This window comes from Cucurbita pepo, chromosome 3 (genome assembly GCF_057944985.1).
Source record: "Cucurbita pepo subsp. pepo isolate OVF chromosome 3, ASM5794498v1, whole genome shotgun sequence".
NCBI lineage: Eukaryota > Viridiplantae > Streptophyta > Magnoliopsida > Cucurbitales > Cucurbitaceae > Cucurbita > Cucurbita pepo.
The window spans coordinates 18,331,309-18,351,248 of record NC_141800.1 but is presented as its reverse complement, the minus strand read 5'-3'; the positions used below and the strand labels follow the sequence as shown (position 1 = coordinate 18,351,248).

Sequence of the window (19,940 nt, the reverse complement as noted above, 5' to 3'; positions counted from 1 at the left end):
TATGAATCTTAATATTAAATTAAATTAATTAAATGACTAATATACCTCAAATCAAATTAAATGTATTTGACTCGAAAATTCGGGCGGAGCTTCCATCCTACCTATAATTTCTGATTCTTCTTCCTTTTTTCAACCCTAAAATACCCTGCGCTCTTTCTCCGCTGGCATCTCCCGTTGTATGCAGCGATGTCCTCCATTCTTGAACCCCACTATTAATACTCCACCTCCCCCGATCTCTATCTGCTCCACGTTCTTGATCCATGGAGGTCGTCGGAGACTGGGTTCCCAAGAACCCTACCGCCACCCCCATGGCCATCTTGGAGATCAACCTCATCTCCGCTCAGGGTCTCAAGCTCCCTTCCAACCATTTCCGCCCCAAGCAGACCTACGCCGTCGCTTGGGTCGACCCTTCCGACCGCCTCCGCACCCGTCTCGACGCCATTGGCGGCGACAACCCCACCTGGAACGACAAGTTCCTCTTCCGCGTCTCCCACGAGTTTCTTGCCCGCGAGACTTCCGGTGTCTCCATCGAGATCTACGCCCTTGGTTGTTTCAGCGACACTCTGGTCGGTACTGTCCGCTTCCTAATCGGTAATGTCATCGTCTCCAATGACTGTACCACTACTCCTGCCTTCACCGCCGTCCAGGTCCGTCGCCCTTCTGGAAGGTTCCAGGGCGTTCTCAATATTGGCGTTATGGTTAATGAGAACTCTGATTTCGCTTCCTTGAATGGGGTTTCTGCGATTGGTTACCGCGATTTGATGGGGGAGAGTTTCAATCGGAGGCGGAGGAAGAAATCTAAGGCCGGTGATTCTGAAATTTCTGTTGAATCTCATGACGCAGAGTCGTTGGATATGTCCGACGGTAGTGAATCGTCGAGTTCATCTTTTTCTTCGCCGACCAGACCGAACGTGCTTAGGGATTTAAACGGAGTTAGGAATTTGGGGGCAACAAAAACCCTAAATCAGTCGAGTAGTTCGGGGTTCTTGTGCGGTCTGGCGATGCAGAGGAAGACGACAATGGCCGATCTCCCTCCATCGGAGAAGAGCTTAAAGGTTTCTAGGGAATCTCCAGGCATGGAAAGGTAAAATCCAAAACCCCTGCGGCGGAGGTGATTTCTCTGAAATTGAATCTGGATTGTGATTTTCCTTGGTCGTTATCATCATCGACCGTCACTAATTCAAATGATTCAAAAGAGATTTATGTTCATCTGTTGATCCAGCCATGTGGAGAATTTTGTAAATCGTTTTTTTTTTTTTTTTTTTTTTTTTTTTGCTCGTGCGCGCGCGCCATTTGAAAGTGTTTCTGGAATGCGAAGAACAATTTCGCCATTGAAAGTTTCTTCCAAAAAAAAAATTCTTCCGCATGATATTTAAAAACTGATCTATGGGCAACATATTAAATAACTGTTATTGGTATTTAATATATATATATATATATATATATATATATATAGATATGTGTAAAAAGGTCAAAAGATTTCGTGTGGGAATAACTCTGCATGACCACGTTTGATTTGCATGCACTATTATTTAAAAGGAAAAAATTGAGGGCTCTGCCACCCAATAAAAAAGTCCTATTTAGTGGCCTGCATTCAGGCCCAATTTTATTACACCGAATGCATGGGTTCGAACTCTTAAAACTTCACTTTTTAGTTGAATTAAAAATTTTCTTCACCCTTAACAACATGTTTCATCTGGAATTGATCGCGAATTTAAAAGCAGCATGGTTCTAATATTTTTGTTCCATAAATTATTGGTGAGCTGGAGTGATTCTACATATCTTGAATAAAAAATAATGAAAGAATATTTGATGGCAACTTATTTGTACACTCTTTACTCGAGGCCTAAATAAAAGAATCTTGAGGCTTAGGGAGCTCGGAATAAGTACCCTCTTTGTTCGAGGCTCATAACTTATTTGTTCAACGCTTTAAGATTTTATTGAATGATTAAGTGAAGAATATGATTCTAATATCATGCTGTAATCATGAAATGATATTATCTACTTTTAGCATAAACTCTTACTAGTTTGCTTTTATTTATCCAATAGGCCTCATTTCGAGGGAAATACATTTGAGGAAAAATGTATTTCTTATTAGGAACGTATGATCATCCCAGTAAAGAACTCCTCCTAACATCAATAATAAAGGCTCATAAAATGTATGAAAATTAATTATAAACATACAAACATGTATTTACTGGCGGAAGATTTCTAGTTCCTGCAAATAAATTCACCTTTACCGCAAGACAAAAAAAAGAAATGTAATAATTAAAGCCGAAGAAATGGCTGGAGGATTCCTTCAAAACAAACGGAAATGGATATGTTCTAAGGACAATTAATTTTTGTGTGATTTTTGCATGCATAATCTTTGATATTTGGAAATTCTAACATTTGTGGAAAAGATTCTCATCATCAACATCAAATCCCTATCCAACCTTTACAAATCGAAGAACAGAATGGATGATTGGCATCGAATTGAATGTAATTTTTCAAACCAAAATCAGAAAAAAGTGAACGAACCAATGAATTCCTGGAAGAAGCCCTAGGATTAGTAGGTAGGTAGGCAGGCAGGCAGGCAGGCAGGCTTGAAATTAAATCCAATCGCCGAATCGACACGATTGATTGATGGCGACGACGAACAGATTGGTGACCAGACTTCAAAATCAGATATGGACGTCAACTTCTGTAATCGGCGATGGGCGAATTAATAACAGGTCGTGGGATCGCTGCTACAGCAAATATAAATCTGACAAAACAGCTTGGCGCTAGCTGTGTCCGATTGCAATCTGCGGATTTCGCGCCGACTTTGCCATTCCGTCGGCAGCGGCTCTGTCTGGAGCATTCTGTTTTTGGTGGATCAACAATGACGATGAACATGGACGCCACGATGTCGCTGTGATGATCCGTCATGGAATCTGACGACCACGAAGAAGAAGAAGAAGAAGAAGAAGAAAAGAAGAAGAAGAAAAGAAGAAGAAAGAGTCGTCAACTGTCAAAAGTACAATCACGTGCCCTAGTTTTACTGCCTCCATCTCTTTAATTTATCCCATTGGTTAGGGTCATCCATCCCCTAATTCCCTTCATCATTTTTTATTTTATGTTTAATTTTTTTTAACTCTATAAAAATATTTTACTATACAATATAGCATTGTAAAAATTAAATCATGCTCGTATTAACATATTACAAACCATAAATGAATTAACCAAAAATACAATATAAATAATATATTTATCCTTTTAATACCAAATTAAAAATTAAAAAGAGAAACTTTATTGTATTTTTAAATATTTAAAAAGTCATTTTAAATAGATAGGTGTCACACTCCACTCAGACTCATAAAGAGTTAAAAATAAAAAATAAAAAACTTTAATGCATGCTTCAAAGAGAAGGAAAATTGAAGGGTGATTGTGATTTCCTTTGTATTTTATTATACAAACTTTATGTTCCATTCAATTATTAAAAGGTGTTTAGGTTATGGGTTTATTTTATTGCTTAACAAATTAACGACGTTGGTTGTCGAGGATTCCATACATTTAAAAAAATTACTCATTTTATTGCCAGTTAATTTTAAGATGAAACTAGGTAAGTTTTAGTAAAATTGAAAGAGTATGGTGGGTAAAAAAGAAGGGGGAACATAGGATTCTTTGTAAGCATTTTATCTGTAAGTTTGAAAAGTTAAAAAAGTAAAATTTTATTTTATTTTCCTTCTTTGGCTTTAAACCATGTGTGTTTGCTGCTTTGTGCTGCTCCCTTTGCTTTTTACTGTACTTTCTCCATTGGCTTTTTCTGTGTTATGTTTACCTACATTTATATTATCATGCCACCACCCATTGCTGCCTGGACCCCACCTTCTTTACCCTTTTACCTATTTTAGCAATTTAAATTCTCAAATTTACTTACTTTACCTTCCTTTAATAATATCAATTCAATTTAATTTAAAAATATACCTACAAGGATGGCCTATGTTGTGTTGAAGAGATATCTATCCGATTGATTGCGTAAAGTCCGTGGGTGAATGAGAAGAAATCTTTAGTGTTGATCTTTTACAGTGAAGGGAGAGTACATTAGCGACTTTCCCGAATGTTTAAATAGGATCATTCTTATTTTTTACCGTCGAGTAAAAGAGTTTCAGAAAGGAGAAAGAGGTCGACCCATTTAAAAATAATGTTACAATTCAATTCAACTCAATCGTATGAAAGACGTAAAAGCGAATTCCGTACATATTTTTTATTGGAAGTGAGAAATGAGGGAGTTAAAGGGGGAGTCCACGTCCAAAGTGCTTCATCCACTAACCCAAAATTCGCTTTTCACTTCTTCCTAATGCTCATTTGCTCATGAATAAAAAATTATAACTTTTTTTTTTTATTTTAAAAAATGTTTCTTAGTGCACAAAAAAACCCAATTCGGAGACTTTGATTAGTGTATCTCTTTTGTTCTTATTGCCAATTATGCTTATTATAAGGTGTAAAACCATCCTAATATCAATTTTGAGATCGGATATCTCTAAGAATATTTTGTAGCTTGTAACTATTTAAATATATCGTTAATAAATATTGTCTGTTTTAATTTATTATGCATTGTCGTTAGTTTTATAGAGGAGGTTTTCACATTTTTAGAACAAATACTTCGTTTCCCTTGACGGACGTGGAATCTCAAATAGCCTATGTTCCTCTTTCTTTAGCTTTAAATGGACCAAAATAAATAAGATGAATGTTCGCGATTAAAATTATATTAATTATGGTGACAACTTTTAATGAAAAATATAAAATTAAGATTAGAGGTTTGTGTCCACTCAACTAAGCCACTCACGTTAATAAATTAGATCTAAACAAACATTTAAAAACATCCTACGTGTGGAGATTGCTATACCTAACCATAAGATTTCATGATTAATGATTTGGTTAGGAGAAAAATGCACCCATTTGTTAGGTCTCTAAAAGTTGCTAAATAAAAAAAGAGGTTGGAAATTTAAATTGTAATTGAGTTCATATATATTATATACACCCGTAAACTAAAATCACGAAACGATATAAATGGATAAAAAAAACAAGCGGCTTGATCTTAAAAACTCTAAATTTAAGGGGTTGATCACAGATTTACAATTAAAAATACATTTTCATTGGTTCGAGAGATTCGTAATTTTTAAAGATGTGACCTCCCGAATGCACGAAAGTTGAAAGTATCTGGGTTTAGAACATCATAGGCCATTTGAAAACATTCATAAAGCTAAGTTGGATATTGAAGGTCAAGATCATTATTATTCCATAACTTGAAGAGAGAGAGATGAAGAGCGTTGAATTTAGAGGGTGATGAGAAGCCCAGTAAGAAGCTAGTTTGGGCATTTAAGAGTGTGACAAAATGTCATAAAAATATATATTAAATAATAAGGAGAAGAAGGAAAGATCCGTGGTTAAAATCTACCGATTGCTTGGAGAACAGGTGTGGATTGATGAAGCACAAGGCCCTTCTCTGGCTCTATCTATATCCCCACGCGCCTCTATCCTCTCCTCTTCTCTCTCTTTCTCTGTAAAGCCGCTAAAACAAAAACCGCCTTCCCATTCCCCTTCTCGGCTGTCGTTTTTCTTATATCTAAAAAGAAAACGAAAGTGGGAAAGAGAGATAAATTAAGGAAAAGGTGAGGCAAAACCTATACAACCAACAACAACAACAACAACAACAACACACCCTCACTCCTCACCCCCTTTTTCGCTCTTGTTTTCACCTCCTTTCTCTCTCTCTCTCTCTACGATGCTCCCTCTCTGATTCTTGGCTGCCGAATCTAGCAACCCTTTGTATCCCTTCCCCCCATTTCACACTAATTTTTGTTCTTTGCCCATTTCACTGCTTGAATGATAAAGGGGTTGCTTCCTTCCTCTCTTCTTCCCTTCTTTTTCGCTACTCCACCTGCATCTGAGGCTTCTCCATCGAATCTAGCGCTACCCCATTTTCAGCTGCCTCTCCGGGTGCCCTTTTTCAAGGTTTGTTCATATGGGTTCTTGCCATCTCGGCCTAATTTTCAGTTTTTGTGATTCTTTTCTTCTTGCTTTGTATTTTCTCGATCTGGGTTTTGTTTTAATCACTGTATCTCCTCATTTCCTGATGGATATGGATATGGCTATGGCTATGGCTATGGCTATGGCTATGGCTTGCTGATTGATCGGTACATCTTCTTGTGTGCTTCACTCTCTACTCACCACTTGGCCTTGGTTCTAATTTGCAATTTCTCTGTCGGGGTTGAGCTTAAAAGGTTAAGATGGGGTTTTTTTCCTCTTTCCCTTTGGAGAAGGCATAAATTTCTGTTGAGTTAATGTGGACTGGAACTTCTTTTGGAAAGCTTCCTTTTAAAATGTTTTCCATTACTCTTTGCAGCGATGATTAGGAGATTTACATTTCTTATGTTTGTTGTGGCAGTTAGTTTCCCTCTTTGGAATTTGGCTTCTGAGATGCTTAAATGCTTATGCATATTTTTTGAAACAATATTGTACTCATGAACAGTGTCCCCTCTTTTGTTGCTGTCTGCTACTCTGTCTGCCATGCTCTCCTGTGGATTTGTGCATAATGTCGTTTTTTGGGTTCTGGTTTTATCCCCCTTTGCCCTTATGTGTGGTTTTAAAACACCTTTGTTTCTTGTGTATGGCCTCTAGTTGTCGGGGAAGGATCCTTTCTTCAATAAAGCAGCTACAAATGTCTGTACTGTTTCCACTTATTAACCCACATCGGATTCTTGAATACAGGATATGTTATCTGATTTAGATGGTGATGTTATTAGTTTAAGGTTGTGGCGTTTGTTTATGTTATTGAAACTATAGTGATTAGCAATGCTATGTAGCTGACTATATGTTTTAGTCTTGACCATATGTACATTTTTCCCGACATGTTTTGTTGGAAGGATATGTTTTATGTCGTGCTCGTTTCAATTCAGAATAGTCTGATCAGCTTATTATTCCGGCTGCATCTTCTTATAATTTGATTCCTGTGATCAGTTCTTCATTTTTTGACCACTCTTCGTTATGGAGGGACAAACGTCGTGGATTAGGCATTGCCACAATGACATGTCAAGGGATCTTGAAGATTTTGATTCTTACTTGGATTTCACAAACGAAGGAGGCAAAGAGGCTGTAGTAGCAGTTTCTGTGGAGTCAATCCTGCCCGATGACTTGTTGGAACGTATTCTGTCGTATCTACCAATAGCAAGCATTTTCCGAGCTGGTTCTGTGTGCAAAAGATGGCATGATATAGTTAGTTCGAGGAGGTTTTTGTGGAATGTCTCACATATCATATCACAAAAGCCTTGGTATTTCATGTTTACGAGCTCTGATGAGCCTATTGGCTATGCCTATGATCCGGTTCTTAGAAAGTGGTATGCGATCGATCTCCCCTGCATCGACAAGTCAAATTGTTTTATTGCCTCGTCATGTGGCTTGGTTTGCTTCATGGACAACGACAGTCGAAATGAGTTACATGTCTGCAATCCTATTACGAAATGCTCAATGAAATTACCGGAGCCGTTGGGATCGATGTTCTCTGATTATAGTGCACTTGCAATCTCCGTAAACAGGGTTTTTCACAACTATACAATCTCGGTTGTGAAATCTAAGCAAGTTCCTGGAAACTTCTTTCAATGGGATATATCAATTCATATATATGATTCAGAAACAATGATGTGGGTTACCTCCTTGACTGAAGTCTTGTCGGGGTGGAGAGGTGGCGACGAGAGTGTGATTTGCGACGGAGTTCTTTACTTTTTGATCTATTCAACCGGGGGTGGGGCGCCTGATAACCGCCACGGTCTTGTTTCTTATAATATTTCCAACCATTCTTCTCATGGTCTGTTGATAAGAAGCTTTATTCCAGCTCCCTGTTCTCTCACTTGTGGTCGATTGATGAACCTTAAGCAGAAGCTGGTCATGGTCGGAGGGATTGGTAGACAGGATAGGCCCGACATTATTAAGGGGATTGGAATTTGGATTCTTTGCGGGAAGGAATGGCGAGAAATCGCACGCATGCCACATAAGTTCTTCCAGGGATTCGGGGAATTCGACGATGTTTTTGCGAGCTGTGGCACTGATGAACTTATTTATATCCAGAGCTATGGAGCTCCAGCTTTACTTACTTTCGACATGAATCTAAAACAATGGAGATGGTCGCAGAAGTGCCCGGTGACAAAGAGATTCCCGCTCCAGCTTTTCACAGGCTTTTGCTTCGAACCAAGGCTCGAGATCAATCCCTGAGAGTCTCGTTTCTTCTCACAGCTGGATTTGTGTGTTGTTATGAGCTGAAATTTGGTTGATTTTGTTTGTATTTGCTTTATCTGTTGCACAATCTACATTGCAAGGAAGGAGTATATACATGTAACTGCAGATAAAAGCTGCATGCATATGCATTATTCATGAATGAGAATAGAATTCTTTACATAGGAAAATACTATACTCAACTAAAACTGCTTACAATCTCTGGGACTTGTTCAAATCTGCTGATTCCTCTCTTCTCTTGCCACTGTTGTTTGAACTTACTTTATACTTTAAATCTTCACTTATATGGATCAGTCTCTGTTAGCACTCTCTCGAACTTTGCCTATCCATCTTATCGATAACTCGTTCGGGTGGGTTTGAAAAGGCTTTGTAGGGAAGCATTAGATTGGTGCAGGGGAGAGATGAGGTTGTTACAATTTGGGTATTAGAAGCAATGGTGGGGCGAAGAACTTCGTTTGGCTCACATTTCTATTATTGGTCTGCCATTGTTAAAGTCACTTCTTGCTTGAATGCCTTTTAGCAGGTGCTTGGGATAGAGACAGTATCACAAAATGAGACTGCCCCAAACTGATAGCTATATTATTTTTTGTTTTCTCGGAAATAGGAACCGGTCCCTAAATCGTATATTATGGAGAAAGTCTAGCCTTACTTAGACATACCATTTGTAACGGTCCAAGCCCACCGTTAGTAGATATTGTCCGTTTTGACCCACTACGTATCATCGTCAGTCTCACGATTTTAAAACTCGTCTGATACCATTGTGAGATCCCACGTTGGTTGGAGAGGGAAACAAAACAATCCTTATACCATTGTAAGACTGACAGAGATACGTAACGGGCTAAAACGGATAATATCTACTTGTGGGGCTGAAACATTAAATCATGTTAAATTAAATTATAATAATGGAATATATGTTTATAGCGCTTTAATTTGTGAGTTGATAGGAAGGAGATTTGATTAGTGTAGTCAAAGGGGGCAATGGAGATTTGATTAGTGTAGAGTTCCTAAAATTAGGAGGTTGGTTGGAATACCCAATGCCACATTTCCACAACTAAATGTGGCGCCAAAAACTGAAATTTCCCCTGCAATTCAATCGCCTCTAACCTCCATTTCTGACACATCCTTCAATCCCACATCTCCCGATCAAACCCCCTCTAACCATTTCAACCAAAACCAACATTATCCCTCTCCTCCCATTTTCTTCTTTCTCTCCTCCTTCCATGGCTCCCTCAATTTCTCCACCTATCCACCGATTCTTCTTCTGACTAAGGTGATGCTTTCCGATTATTCTCCCCTCTTTTTATGTTTTTGTTTTCGATGTTGTTGGTGGATTGATCTGGTTTAAATTTTGCGAATGGTTTGGTTGATTGACGGTCAAAATCATTTTGCATTTTGGTTCTCTCGTCCATTTGAAATTGCATCTTTCACTTCTGTTGATCATTTTTATCTCGGGACCTGTATCTGTAAAGTTCCGAGTACATCAGAGCAGTTTGGGGGCAGCAATGAAGATCCCCCACAGCTATTCTGGCTATGGTTGCTCACATTTTGAGGAAACAACCTCCCATAAGATGACCCGGAATCGATGTTTTTAAATTCGTAGACAATAAAATAGTGAAGATGATCTCAACTTTAGAGAGCTAGCTGGTTAAATCTGTGTAAGGCTTCTTTTAGGCCAAAAGTACCTGTAAATATCGTAGAGGACAAAAGAAGTAAATTCAAACCGATGCCATGGGAGAATGCATTGATGTTTTGTCATGTCACCCATCTCGGTTGTATGCAGAGTCAATAACATGGATGCACAAAAAAAAAAAAACTCGTTCTATCATTTTTTTTCCTGTATGTTTATGTAAATCTAACGTTTCTTTAGAATGCCTTTTATGAAGATCCTGGAGTTCGAAGGATTTGTCACTAGCTGACATCTGACATTGTTTTTTTCTTCTTTTTTTGTCCGATTCTAGTTGAAATCAACCTGGAAATTCAACGATTTCTGGATCAGGCAAGGGACTTTGGACATTGATCAGGTTTCGAAAATTGCTATATAGAGATAGGTAGTATAATTTAAGATACCATGTGCTTGATTTCAAGTCTTACTACCAAGCAAGCTAGTACCAATGGGATGATTTTGAACACCATTTCTGAAAGTTTCCAACATTGCAGGTTTTGGAAAGATTCTCAACTAGACGAATTTGTTAATACCAAAATCTCTTATGTTTTGACCATTTAGGCTGCTTAAGAGTGATTGCTTTGATTATCGTATCCAAGTTTCTATTGGTTTTGTTTGTATTTGAACAAGATCTCTCTATTGCAGGGTAGTTCATGGCAATGGGGAGAGAGGAGCTCTCACCACAGGACTTCAAAACCACTAAAAATAATTGGATTCAATATACCAAGAAAAATAATATACGTCTTCCTGAGGGCTCATATACTGACTTCGAGTGGAAAGATTATTGTCCTTCGGTTTTCAGGTTCTCCACGCTCAAAATCAATCTTAAAGCTTTAACAAAACCCAGTAATCCTAAAGCTAGATGAAGCTGAAATCTGACTATTTTTATGTTCTGTGTTTCTTTTTTCATTCAGAAGCATTCTAGAGCTAGAGAAAATAGACTATGGCGACTATATGATGTCGATTTGTGCTGATGAGACCCTAAGAGAGGTCTCTGCACCAGGAAGAATTGGCAACATGATATTTCTGTCAAATGACGACCGATTTGTGATAAAAACTCTACGAAAATCTGAAGTCAAGGTAAGGTTATCACCCTGCGAAACATTACTTATACCAGAGAATGACTGCTTGCTTAACAGATAAAATGAAAACAGAAATTTATACCTGAAAAAAGCTGTTTAACTTTATACTCTGTATATCGAATTTAGAGTGTGCGTTGAGATCTTACTTCAGCTCAACACGTGATCTCAGGTTCTCAGGGAGATGCTTCCAAAGTACTATCGACATCTAATAAAACATGGGTTTTCATTGTTGACCACGTTATATGGACTGCATGTATTGAGACCAATCGGAGGTATTAAGGTGAAAATTTCAGTAACCTTAGTATCTTATCGTTTACAAAAGTCTACTCCTGCAAAGTTTATAATTTTAGATTCCCCTGTTTAATGTAAGTTCTGTAATACATATTGGTTTCTCTCCCCTTATAATATGTTAGAGATATGTATTTAGGTCCTGTCTCATGAGCTTATGGTCTTACTGTTTCTGTTGGAATTAAAAAATGAGGACTTCTGCTATATGACCTCCCATAGAATGGCTTTTTCTAACCTTTGATGAAGTTCATCTGGAAGAGTGCAATTCATAGATTGTAGAGATTATGTGTGAACTTTTCAATATCCTGAAAGACCCTATTTCAAAAGTTGTAGTTTTCATTTGAACTAAAGCATAATGTGATACTTCCTGAAAGATTATTCCGAGTAATTTGAAAATTGAGAACATGGCTTTGATTATTCTTTTTTTTTTTGCATGATTTCATGCTTGTTTAATGGTTTTTCGTTTTCACAGGTTTATTTTGCAGTCATGTCTAACGTATTGCGATCAGACTTGCACTTGCATCGGCGATATGATCTCAAAGGGTCATCGAGAGGTCGAAATTTTAATAAAGTGGTAGTCCATGAGGAGATAATATATAAGGATATAGATCTCGATTTCTACTTTTACCTTGAACCTTCACTCCGTAACAAGATATTGTCGTAAGTCCATTGCTCTCTAATGCTTTCCAAAATGCTTTAGGATGATTTCTCATATTTATATAAATTCATCCCATCTTCTCATCACATTTCAATCCCTTCCCTGTGGCAAAGTTTTAAGAGTGTTCTTGTCCATCTTTTGTTCTTCAGGCAACTCAAGTATGATTGTGAGTTTTTGGAGGCTGAAGGCATCATGGACTATAGTCTTTTGCTTGGTGTACATATAGAAGCCTCCTCGCGTCAAGGTGACTCTCTCCCTTATTTTTTCATGTTTGAATGCACACATTTTGATTGCATACGCATTTGATGGTGTAGACTGCCATGCAGAAGGTAGAGGAAGGAAATAAAGACAATATGTAATGCCGTCTGAATTCTGCTAAATCATCATTTGTTTAGCATTTAAGCTGAAAAAGAGTTTGTGAACGGAACATAACTTTCCATGGTTCAATTCAGGCCCAGTAGACAGGAGAAATTCTATTTCTGGAACAAGGACCGTTCTGGTACATGAGGGTGCAGACTCGACTGTTGCTGACATTCTTAAACGTAATGGCAGGTATGCACCATCAATCTTTAGCTCTTCATGGAACCAGATTTTGTTTCTGTTCATCTATTTTGCGACCTAGAATTCTGGATGTCATTTGGTGAATATGAAACTCGCAAGCTGAACTGAATTTTAGCCGGACCGGCTTATTTTGAGCTAGACATGGTCTGCTTTCCAGTTTAAATGTATAATACATGCCAATCATTGTCTGTTTAAACAACTTCCCTCTGATGAATCATAAACAAAAACAGTATATGAACTATAAGGAGCTGTTGAACACTTGGTCTCAGGTTTGGTGCAAGGCTTCCTGCTAGTGCAGTCCGGACGCCAAGGAACGAGATGGGGATTGTTTCTTCATCAAGCAGGGTCAGGGTGCCAGAGTGCTACAATGTATTGCTATACTTTGGAATAATAGACATTTTCCAGAATTACAATGTGATAAAGCGTCTGGAGCATGCTTACAAATCGATACAATATGATTCAAAGTCAATCTCAGCCGTGAATCCCAAAGTATATTCTTCTCGTTTCCAGGATTTTCTTGGCAAAGTATTTCTAGCAAGAGAATCAAACAAAAACTGGTGAGTTTCTGTAGCACTACTCCTTTACTTGTTGTTCTAAAGAAACTGGCAAACCATACTCATATTCTTAAACACATCTTGTATGCTCACTTTACAGGAGTTTTGACTACTGATGATCCATGTCAAGTCAACCCAGTGGGGAGAAATCAACAAAAAGTTATGTTTGTTCCTTGCCCACATCATGATTCGCCAATCATAATGTATAATAGGAAGGCCTCGTGGCTCAGGTAGGAGAGGAGATTGTTAGCAGAGACAAATGCATTTGCTACAGCTGAAAATGAAGATGATGCGCCCCATTGTTGCAGGAAGACCGAGAGAGATTATTTTTAGAAATGGGTCTGGCGTTATCTTTTGGTTCATGCTAGATTTTATAGTAAAAACGTTTAATTGTTGTGTTGTTGCCTGAGATTTCTTTACTTCATGGCTGTTTTGGCCTTGTTTTGTATTCATTTTCATGAGGAAAGTGAGGAGCACAGATGAAATGTGATTGAAAATTTACGTAAAAGAGGGTTATTAGAGAGAAGGAGATAACCCCATTTGTTGTTTATAAGGGAAAAATTAATCAATCAATCAAGGAGCAGTGAGAAATGTGGAAATCAGTGCTCACTTTTCAACTTTCTATAATTACCTCTCGATCTGTTTCTTATTAATTCTGCTCGATCAAACCTAGCTGTTTGCACAGAATTCTAACCGTTGCTAAAAAGGCTTCTCCACAAATGGTATGTGGCTAATAAGATGCTCTGCCCCACCATTGACTCTCTTTCTCTAATGAAGAGAAGATCCATGCCCCAGATTTGGCGTACCCGTCTCCATTAATACCACCTTTCTTCCTCCCATTACCCTCTCTATATAAGGGTGTACCAGGGACTGACTCTTTGTGCATTACTTCCACCTCTGGTGATGGCGGCGGAGCGGAGAGGCGGCGATGGAGCTCCCTTTGATTCAAAGAGAGGGGGGGAAGAAGGTGAAAGGAAGTGCTGCGAGTTCATGGATGCCTGTGGGGTGCCGCGCTAGCGCTTAGGCGCCGCACCTTCCAAAGGTTTGCATGCGCCCGGAGCTGTTCTTACCTTCTCCTTTCCTTTATTGAATTGAAGGGAGCTCCTCTTATGTTCTTTCTTTTATCTTTCTATATCTATCTATCAATCAATTTTTTCTTTAAAACTCTGAGTTTTTTTCTCTTTTGAAAAGGGTTTCATGTTATCATATAGTTTAGTAAGATGCCACTTTTGAAATGTTTAAGTTATGCATGAGTGTGATTAAAAAGCTACTCTTTTACGGTTTGTTTTAATAGAGTACCATCTTTATAGTTTCATAGGCTTTATAAACTATACTTGTTAAAAATAAATTAAATTTAATCGAGAAGATGGTAACATTCAATTATTCAATTTTCCCAATTTCGACAAAAAAATACTTTAAAAAGTCTAAATTTAAAATTGGTATAAAAGTAAATAAATTAAATTTCAACCATGGAAAGTCATGGAAGGAAAGACCAAACAAGGGAACAAATATACATTCTAAACAAATTTTTATTTCGTATTTAAATTATATATATATATATATATATATATATATATATATATATATATATATATATTTGCAAATGTACTTTTGCACGTAATATAAGTAGTTTTCTTTTTGTGGATTGAGCTTGAATTGTGTTGCTTTGTATTCATATGCTTCACTCCAGGGTTGAAACATTTATTCTCGAAGTTAAATCTTTAAAGGATTCGAGGTCTTCAATCTTCCAAGCGACCATGGTTGAGTTTTAAGTCTTCTAGTGTTACAGGAAGTTTTGATTTTCAAGAGTTTTAAGAGCATCCTAATATTTTAGAAATTGTACCGTTTCTATTTGTTTTAAACTCTAAAGTTCTTTAGATTATTGAGCTTTTGATGATATATTGTAGCTCTCGAATTACTAAATTAATTAATAAAGATATAAGATATCAATTTATAATTGGTACAAATTTAATTATTTGTCTCATTCATTGCTTAATTAGGCCGAACCACCATACTTGGGCCGTCCAATAGACGGATTGGGCCATCGTGAGTAGACGGATTGGGCCATCGTGAGTAGACGGGTTGGGCCATAGTGAGTATGGGCCGTACAATAGACGGGTTGGGCCGTCCGGCCCATTTTCCTACCCAATATTTACTTATTTATTTATTTTGTTGGGTTGTAAAGTAGAATTAGGGTACGAAATAAAAAAAAATAAATAAATGGATGAAGAAATGAAAGAGTTGGAAAAATGGAATAATTGAAAGAAAAAGGGGTAATATAAATAATGAAAGGGTTCGTAAAGAGAAGGGAGAGGGAGTAGTCCCAGAATGAATTGGGACAGCGGGTGAGGGACGGGTCAAGCAATTTTGATAAATCCAACCCTCTTTAGGGTCGGGAATTGATAGGGGCGCCTCTATTCCCGTAACCAAACAAATAAATCCAACTCCTCCTCGCAGGCGCCCCGTCACCGCTTTACTTCTTCTGCTTCTCTCTTCATCTCTCTTTTTTACATTTATTTTTTTTCTCCAGGGCCGATGGGCTCATTCTCAGTATCGTTCTTCCAACTGAAATGTAGCCACTTCGATCTTTAGGGCTTCGAATTGTTTCTTGCGTTTAGGTTCATTCGGGAGATTTAGGGTTTTCTTGCTGGCTTCTTTGAGGTGGGGTGGAGGGATGAAGGATTTGAATTCGGATATCTTGGACCCGACGCCCGGGATGGATTCAGATTATTCGCGTGCCTCTTGTGCTTCATCGTCCGACGCGGATTTTGGATTCGCTTTTAACGACAGTAATTTCTCCGATCGGTTGCTTCGGATTGAGATTATGGGAGAACCGGCTGAGTCCCGTCTCGATTCTGCGGGATGTACTAGCATCCTCGATTGGGCTCGACGGAAGAGACGGAGAGAGGATTGCAAGAAGGAAAACGGTAAATTTTGGTTCTAATTTTCCTCTTATTCTTCCTTTTTTGATTTCCTCCCCGGGAATTTGCCTCTGTTTGATCGTTGGCGTTGACGAAAGACAAAACTTGGAACCATTGAAATTTTTTATTTATTATTTGGGAAACGGAGATATAAATCTCTATTAGGCGAGATAGTTACAGGAAGTGGAGTAATATGTGTGATGATTGCAAAAGAAAAAACATGATGGGAAGCCTCAGTTTACAAGGTGAAATAGGAAATGGAACATAGTGGGTTTTTTGTTTTATTAAAACTATGAGAACTCAGCAACGCTGAATTTTAAAATTTTACGGGTATGTATAATAGAGAACGGCTGCCACTGCAACGAATGATACACATCCGCAACGGATGTTATTTTGTCGAAGAGGAATCCTTTTCTGAGTTGTTTTGTTATTATAACTTCTTTGTTCGATGATTGTCTGATACTGAAAACGAAACTATTGTTTTACTTCATAGGAATTGATCTGGTTGACCCTTCTGTTGTTTTGATAGAACTGATCTGTTGACCAAGCTAGTTTCTTTATTTAGCATGTTTTTTCCCTCTGTGTCTATTAGTTTTATATTACTTTGTCATTCATTGCACGTGGATATTGTTATATGTGGCCTTTTGTGCGTATTCACTATGCATTTTGTTCCTCTTTTTATTCAAACCTCGTTTCCTTATGATCAACTTTCATTGCAGTTGTTGATCTAAATGGATGCCCCGAGGAGCAAGTTTTAAATGGAAGCCAACCTGATATGGATGATGCCATACCTTGTGACAATCTAGATGATGAACCTGCACAAATGATTGAGGAGTTGCATTCAGGTAATAGACAATACAGACAAGGAAGCCAACTTATTGGCATTATTTTGGTTGCCTAACTCCAAATGAGTTTTCTTGCATTTTTTCTTCTGTGGTTCAAATCCTGGTGTTTTTTTTTTTGTATCTAAACAAAATTGTCACTATCATTGAAATGGAGTTGACTTCCTATTTGAAATTGTTGAATTACTAGAATAAGATGTCTTAAAAAAAGTTTTCATGTACTGCAGGTGATGAAGCTGCAAATGTTGATGAGTCAAGCTGGGGGATGGATTGTTCAACTGTTATTAAAGTTAAAACGTTGCACATCAGCTCTCCAATTTTGGCTGCCAAAAGTCCTTTTTTCTACAAGGTAATAGCAAATATGTACTTATAATATAAAAAAAAATATATAGATTCTTCTGCTGTTATATTCTTGTGGGAACTGTCCTCCATAAGTCCTTTCTTATCTAAGAAATACTTTCCTGTTTAGCTGTTCTCTAATGGGATGAGGGAGTCTGAACAACGGAATGTGACCTTACGAATCAATGCCTCAGGTACAAGTACAAACTTTCATCGTCTCGTCTGTATATCTTGTTCTTTGTTACTGACCACACTGCTTATAATATGTTTTTATCCCTTCTATCAAACAGAGGAAGCAGCCCTAATGGAGTTGCTGAATTTTATGTATAGTAATACCCTATCCTGTAGCACTGCTTCAGCTTTGCTCGATGTGCTTATGGCTGCAGACAAATTTGAGGTTGCTTCATGCATGAGGTATTGCAGCAGACTTTTACGAAACCTGCCCATGACACCTGATTCTGCATTGTTGTACCTTGAGCTTCCATCCAGTGTCTTAATGGCTGAAGCAGTCCAACCATTGACTGATGCAGCAAAGCAGTATCTTGCTCTTCGCTACAAGGACATTACCAAGTAAATTTCTGATTCTCTCGAGTTATGCCATAATCTTCTCATTTTCCATTATTTTTCATTTCATTTCCAATTTTTAACCTCTGTTTGTGGTGGGGAAGGGGAGTTTAGGTGGAATGTCAATTTGAAGGATTCTACTTAAGGCCATTATTCCCTTTGGAAGGAAACATATGTTTCTCAATATAATTGTAACCGTGGAAAAATGTTCACTGGGTCCTAAATTTTGGTAGTATGTGGTTGTGCTAGATGTTGGGCCTTCAGTCTCAACTTTGGTTTTGAAAAGTTTGATGAATGGCGTTGAATATTCCAATTATTTCTACTTTATCTGTGCGGTTGGAAGTTTGATGTCCATTTTGTGGTTAGTGGCGTGTTTTCTTCAATTAATGCTTTGTCCTCATTTTTGGATCCTTTATATTTTGTTCTCGCCTCACTAAGAAGTTCATCTTAATTTGCAAGAAAATTGCCCGAAATACGTTTAATTTTGCATTGCAAGTCATTCGACTCTCTCCACTTGCATAGAGACATGATTAGTTCTGCAAAAGACACGTTAGAAATTTATCCACTGCTGCATCTTGACGTTAGATCATGAACCGAAAGATTTAGTTAGGTTAAGAATTTGGTGAGAAATATGATTTGATTGCTTCTTTGAGAACCATCAAGTTAGAGATTAAGATTATGTTTGTGATGGTGGATTTGGAGTCTAATTGTTTCTTCATCTATCATTTATGCTTTTAAAATTTTTCTTTTCCCGGAAGGGAAGCTATTTCTCAACTAGGCTTCTCGCATTTGACCAGGTTCCAGGAGGAGGTTATGGATTTGCCCCTTGCAGGAGTGGAGGCAATATTATCAAGTGACGATCTTCAGGTTGCATCAGAGGATGCAGTATACGACTTCATCCTGAAATGGGCTAGAACTCAGTATCCAAAGTTGGAGGAGAGGCGAGAGGTGTTGGGGGCTCGACTTGCTCGTTATATTCGATTCCCCTTTATGACTTGTCGAAAGCTTAAGAAAGTTCTGACCTGCAATGACTTCGACCATGATGTTGCTTGCAAACTCGTGCTTGAGGCCCTTTTCTTTAAGGCAGAGGCTCCTCACCGGCAGAGAATCTTAGCTGCTGACGAGTCGGCTTCGACAAACCGCCGCTTCTTCATCGAGAGAGCATACAAATATCGTCCAGTGAAGGTTGTTGAGTTTGATCGTCCTCGGCAGCAGTGTGTTGTATACCTGGACCTAAAGCGGGAAGAGTGCACAAATTTGTTCCCGTCGGGGAGAGTGTATTCTCAGGCATTCCACTTGGGTGGACAAGGGTTTTTCCTTTCGGCTCATTGCAACATGGATCAGCAGAGCTCATTTCATTGTTTTGGGCTTTTCTTGGGAATGCAGGAAAAAGGGTCGGTTTCTTTTGCAGTTGACTATGAATTTGCTGCAAGATCAAAGCCAACAGAAGAGTTTGTAAGCAAATATAAGGGCAATTACACGTTCACGGGAGGAAAGGCAGTTGGCTATAGAAACTTATTTGCAATACCATGGACGTCTTTCATGGCCGAAGATAGTCTCTACTTCATTAATGGAGTCCTCCATCTTAGAGCTGAACTTACCATCAGGCCCTGATCGGCAACATCCTGTTCTGTCTCTATCTCTGAAGCATCGAATGGTATTCTATTCTCAATTTCTCTATGGTATAGGTTGTCTAACATCTAATCTTGGTATGTCTTTTCTTCTCCTCTCCCCATTTGTCCTTCCCTCTACTCGACGAAGACCATGCAATAGTAAAGCCATTTTATTACTAAATACCCCGATCTCAAGTATGCTATATACCAAAATCTCTCTGGATATTGCTTTACTTTCCTTCTCCATACTACTCAACATCTCAACATTTGTAACCTGGACTTCTGGTATCCTTGGATCTTTGAAATGAATTTCGTAGCCTTAGAAACCTGATCCTTCTGTTTTTATTGTTATTACTACTACGACAATGGCATGAGCTGTTTTCTAGAACAGTGGTTAAGTTTGACATGCCTGATTTTATCCACTGTTAAAAAATGTTAAATATGAATATTATATATTTGGAAAGTATCATGGATGAAATCATGGATCAGGCATGTTAGAACAGAACTTCTGGTAGGAATGTTATCATGGATCATTCTACCAGAAGTTGGTTCACTGCACTAAGAAACAAATCATTCATTTGGTTATTGAAATTATGTCTTCA

The 19,940-nt window shown here is 38.1% G+C and overlaps 4 protein-coding genes across 7 annotated transcripts; all 4 read left to right on the top strand.

The window, feature by feature from the left end:
- Window positions 1-69: 69 nt before the first annotated feature.
- Window positions 70-1,361, top strand: LOC111790649 (uncharacterized). The gene has a single exon (XM_023671643.2). The coding sequence runs from the start codon at window positions 261-263 to the stop codon at window positions 1,086-1,088; it is 828 nt and encodes a 275-aa protein (XP_023527411.1). The 5' UTR covers window positions 70-260; the 3' UTR covers window positions 1,089-1,361.
- A 4,100-nt stretch (window positions 1,362-5,461) lies between these two features.
- On the top strand, window positions 5,462-8,423 carry HWS (Galactose oxidase/kelch repeat superfamily protein). The gene is made up of 2 exons (XM_023672648.2): window positions 5,462-5,979; window positions 6,985-8,423. Exon 2 carries the CDS (start codon window positions 7,012-7,014, stop codon window positions 8,230-8,232), a length of 1,221 nt encoding a protein of 406 aa, XP_023528416.1. The 5' UTR covers window positions 5,462-5,979; window positions 6,985-7,011; the 3' UTR covers window positions 8,233-8,423.
- A 908-nt stretch (window positions 8,424-9,331) lies between these two features.
- Window positions 9,332-13,686, top strand: LOC111791193 (phosphatidylinositol 4-phosphate 5-kinase 10). 4 transcript variants are annotated; one of them, XM_087121986.1, is made up of 10 exons: window positions 9,332-9,523; window positions 10,212-10,274; window positions 10,562-10,718; window positions 10,834-10,996; window positions 11,168-11,278; window positions 11,759-11,946; window positions 12,094-12,188; window positions 12,397-12,496; window positions 12,775-13,062; window positions 13,160-13,686. In XM_087121986.1, the coding sequence occupies exons 3-10, from the start codon at window positions 10,570-10,572 to the stop codon at window positions 13,173-13,175; spliced, it is 1,110 nt and encodes a 369-aa protein (XP_086978112.1). In that variant the 5' UTR covers window positions 9,332-9,523; window positions 10,212-10,274; window positions 10,562-10,569; the 3' UTR covers window positions 13,176-13,686. The 4 variants fall into 4 exon arrangements, with proteins under 4 accessions (XP_086978112.1, XP_086978111.1, XP_086978110.1 ...); XM_087121985.1 differs by having other exon boundaries at window positions 9,335-9,523; window positions 10,212-10,249; window positions 10,831-10,996; XM_087121984.1 differs by having other exon boundaries at window positions 9,335-9,523; window positions 10,212-10,301; window positions 10,831-10,996.
- Window positions 13,687-15,378: 1,692 nt separating this feature from the next.
- Window positions 15,379-19,669, top strand: LOC111790397 (BTB/POZ domain-containing protein POB1). Its single transcript, XM_023671279.2, has 6 exons — window positions 15,379-15,986; window positions 16,700-16,825; window positions 17,050-17,171; window positions 17,292-17,355; window positions 17,452-17,731; window positions 18,523-19,669. Exons 1-6 carry the CDS (start codon window positions 15,734-15,736, stop codon window positions 19,337-19,339), a joined length of 1,662 nt encoding a protein of 553 aa, XP_023527047.1. The 5' UTR covers window positions 15,379-15,733; the 3' UTR covers window positions 19,340-19,669.
- The last annotated feature ends 271 nt before the right edge of the window (window positions 19,670-19,940 follow it).

Coding starts and splice junctions, on each gene's coding strand:
- LOC111790649 (XM_023671643.2), top strand. CDS start 261: ATGGAGGTCGTCGGAGACTGGGTTCCCAAGAACCCTACCGCCACCCCC.
- HWS (XM_023672648.2), top strand. CDS start 7,012: ATGGAGGGACAAACGTCGTGGATTAGGCATTGCCACAATGACATGTCA.
- LOC111791193 (XM_087121985.1), top strand. CDS start 10,570: ATGGCAATGGGGAGAGAGGAGCTCTCACCACAGGACTTCAAAACCACT. Junction 11,279..11,758: donor GACCAATCGGAGGTATTAAG/GTGAAAATTTCA, acceptor TCGTTTTCACAG/GTTTATTTTGCAGTCATGTC. Junction 12,497..12,774: donor ATTCTTAAACGTAATGGCAG/GTATGCACCATC, acceptor ACTTGGTCTCAG/GTTTGGTGCAAGGCTTCCTG.
- LOC111790397 (XM_023671279.2), top strand. CDS start 15,734: ATGAAGGATTTGAATTCGGATATCTTGGACCCGACGCCCGGGATGGAT. Junction 16,826..17,049: donor GATTGAGGAGTTGCATTCAG/GTAATAGACAAT, acceptor CATGTACTGCAG/GTGATGAAGCTGCAAATGTT. Junction 17,732..18,522: donor CGCTACAAGGACATTACCAA/GTAAATTTCTGA, acceptor GCATTTGACCAG/GTTCCAGGAGGAGGTTATGG.